This window comes from Mus pahari, chromosome 18 (assembly GCF_900095145.1).
Source record: "Mus pahari chromosome 18, PAHARI_EIJ_v1.1, whole genome shotgun sequence".
Taxonomy (NCBI): Eukaryota; Metazoa; Chordata; class Mammalia; order Rodentia; family Muridae; genus Mus; species Mus pahari.
In genome coordinates this window covers 44,987,183-44,989,092 of record NC_034607.1, presented here as the reverse complement: position 1 = coordinate 44,989,092, position 1,910 = coordinate 44,987,183, and the positions used below count along the sequence as shown (strand labels likewise).

Below are 1,910 nucleotides of genomic sequence, written 5' to 3'. Positions count from 1 at the left end.
GAGATTGTTATTTACTTCTGAATTGTTTTCTACCTCTGAAGATAATCCAGGATGCCTATGTATCTCCAGGGGGAAAAAAAAGCTATTATCTCTCAAACCTGAAAACCAGAAAAACTACTTGCAAAAAAGTGTCATAGTTTAAGTGCTGGTTATGATTCCTTACTGATAACTCTCAAGTCTATACTCTGTGCTCTTTTTCTCTTTTTCTCTCAACCCAAGATGCAAACAGCAAACACACATCTTATAATTAGATTAGAAAGGGAACCCCCGAATTAGAGATATTGTTTGATTCTACCTATATAAGAAATAAGTGCAATAAAGAGAGAGACTAACCAAAGAGGTAATGGTCATTCTGTTAATGCAATGGGATTATAGTTTGTATCCTTTTCTGAAGGTTTTGTCACCAACTCTATCATCTTTACAAAAAAAATTATAGGTATAAAAATCTAGAAAACTGGACCATGCATTAAAACAGACACTTTCTCATTTATGGACATGAAAACAAATTCACAATATACAATTTAATTCGGACTTTAATTTCCAAAGCTTTTTTAAAAGAAACTTAAGGGCTGTCAAAGTATATGCCTGTGTTTTGTTACATATTATATAACACACTATATAATATCACATATAAAACTATCACTATACCATACAACATCATTGTATTTAAGTATTGTTTACAAGTCTATGATATTGGTAAGTAAATCTAACTTTATTTTAAAGTTTTCATCCAAAAGAATTTTAAAAATTATTATTTTTTTATTTCTTTACATGTTTCTTTCTCATCTCTAGAGGAAAATTAGTGAAGGCATTATAGAATTCTACAACTCGCTGATTACATATTCCAAAACACCTACAGAATGAAGGGACACCAGGACAGAAGTCTACACACATTTATCTGGAAGCAGATTGTTTAAATGGCGTCTTGAAGTTGCTGTAGAAGCAATTACCAGAAACTAAATTCAAACATTACAAGTGAAGATATTCCAACACAAAGACTTGAATGATTTTGTTGAGATTGTCAATGGTTGACGCGTGTAGATTTTCTTCATTGTCATCCATGGTGTGCCAGACTTCAGGGAAAGGAGAAGCTATCAGGTGAAGAACTGGGACACCTATAGGAGAGGAGCAACATGTGAGTAAACATTCCCAGGGGGCGAACTAGAAGGTGACATCTGCAGGTAGAGAAAGATCCATATCCTTTAAGCCAGTCAATAACCCATTGTTTCACAAGCACATCTCCAAGCGCATGGGTACCTCAAGGCTTGTCAATCAAACATCAATCAATCCAATAAGGGATGATAAGTCAGCCAGTGCCTGCAGAGCTCTTATTCAAGGAGTGGAAGGGCAAGACCTTGCTATGTGGAGTTTATATTCTAATGAAGAAAGAAATGGACGCATACAAGACATAATCATAGACTGTGCTAAAGTTTTTCAAAAACAACAAAACAAGATACAGGGATAAAGATGGGAGGCAGGCAAGGGGATTGAATGAATGAGGAGCCATTTAAAACCAGGGTAGAACCTCTCCAGAAGCTAATATTTAAACAGTGGCACAAACCCAAAAGAAAGCAGGCCAGGCAGAGATCTAGGGATGAGCATCGTGGGTAACAATATTCCTACATGTAAAGAGCATGAGGCTTGCGCTGAGCAGGTAGCACAGGACGGCCAGTGTGGCTAAATCACAGAAAGAAGTGACAAACAAGGGAAGAGATGATTTTGAAAGAGAATCAGAAAACAGGCGTTTTCTTAGGCTATGGTAAAGACTTTCTGTCTTACTCTATAAGACAGCAAACCAGGAGATTTAAATCAGTAAGTACTAGCATAATTTGATTTTAAAAGATAATTCTATTTTGTGTGTGTGAGAGAGAGAGGGAGAGAGAGAGGGGGAGAGAGAGAGAGAGAGAGAG

At 36.4% G+C, this 1,910-nt stretch overlaps 1 protein-coding gene across 2 annotated transcripts in view; it reads right to left on the bottom strand.

Annotated features, from left to right (window-relative positions):
• Window positions 1-517: 517 nt before the first annotated feature.
• The window catches only part of Qpct (glutaminyl-peptide cyclotransferase), a 38,065-nt gene continuing 36,672 nt past the window's right edge, over window positions 518-1,910 (bottom strand). For both annotated transcript variants that reach the window (XM_021218121.2, XM_021218122.1), the window contains one exon: window positions 518-1,115. In XM_021218121.2, the coding sequence (XP_021073780.1) occupies window positions 970-1,115 (146 nt within the window). In that variant the 3' untranslated portion in view covers window positions 518-969. The remainder of the gene's footprint in view (window positions 1,116-1,910) is intronic.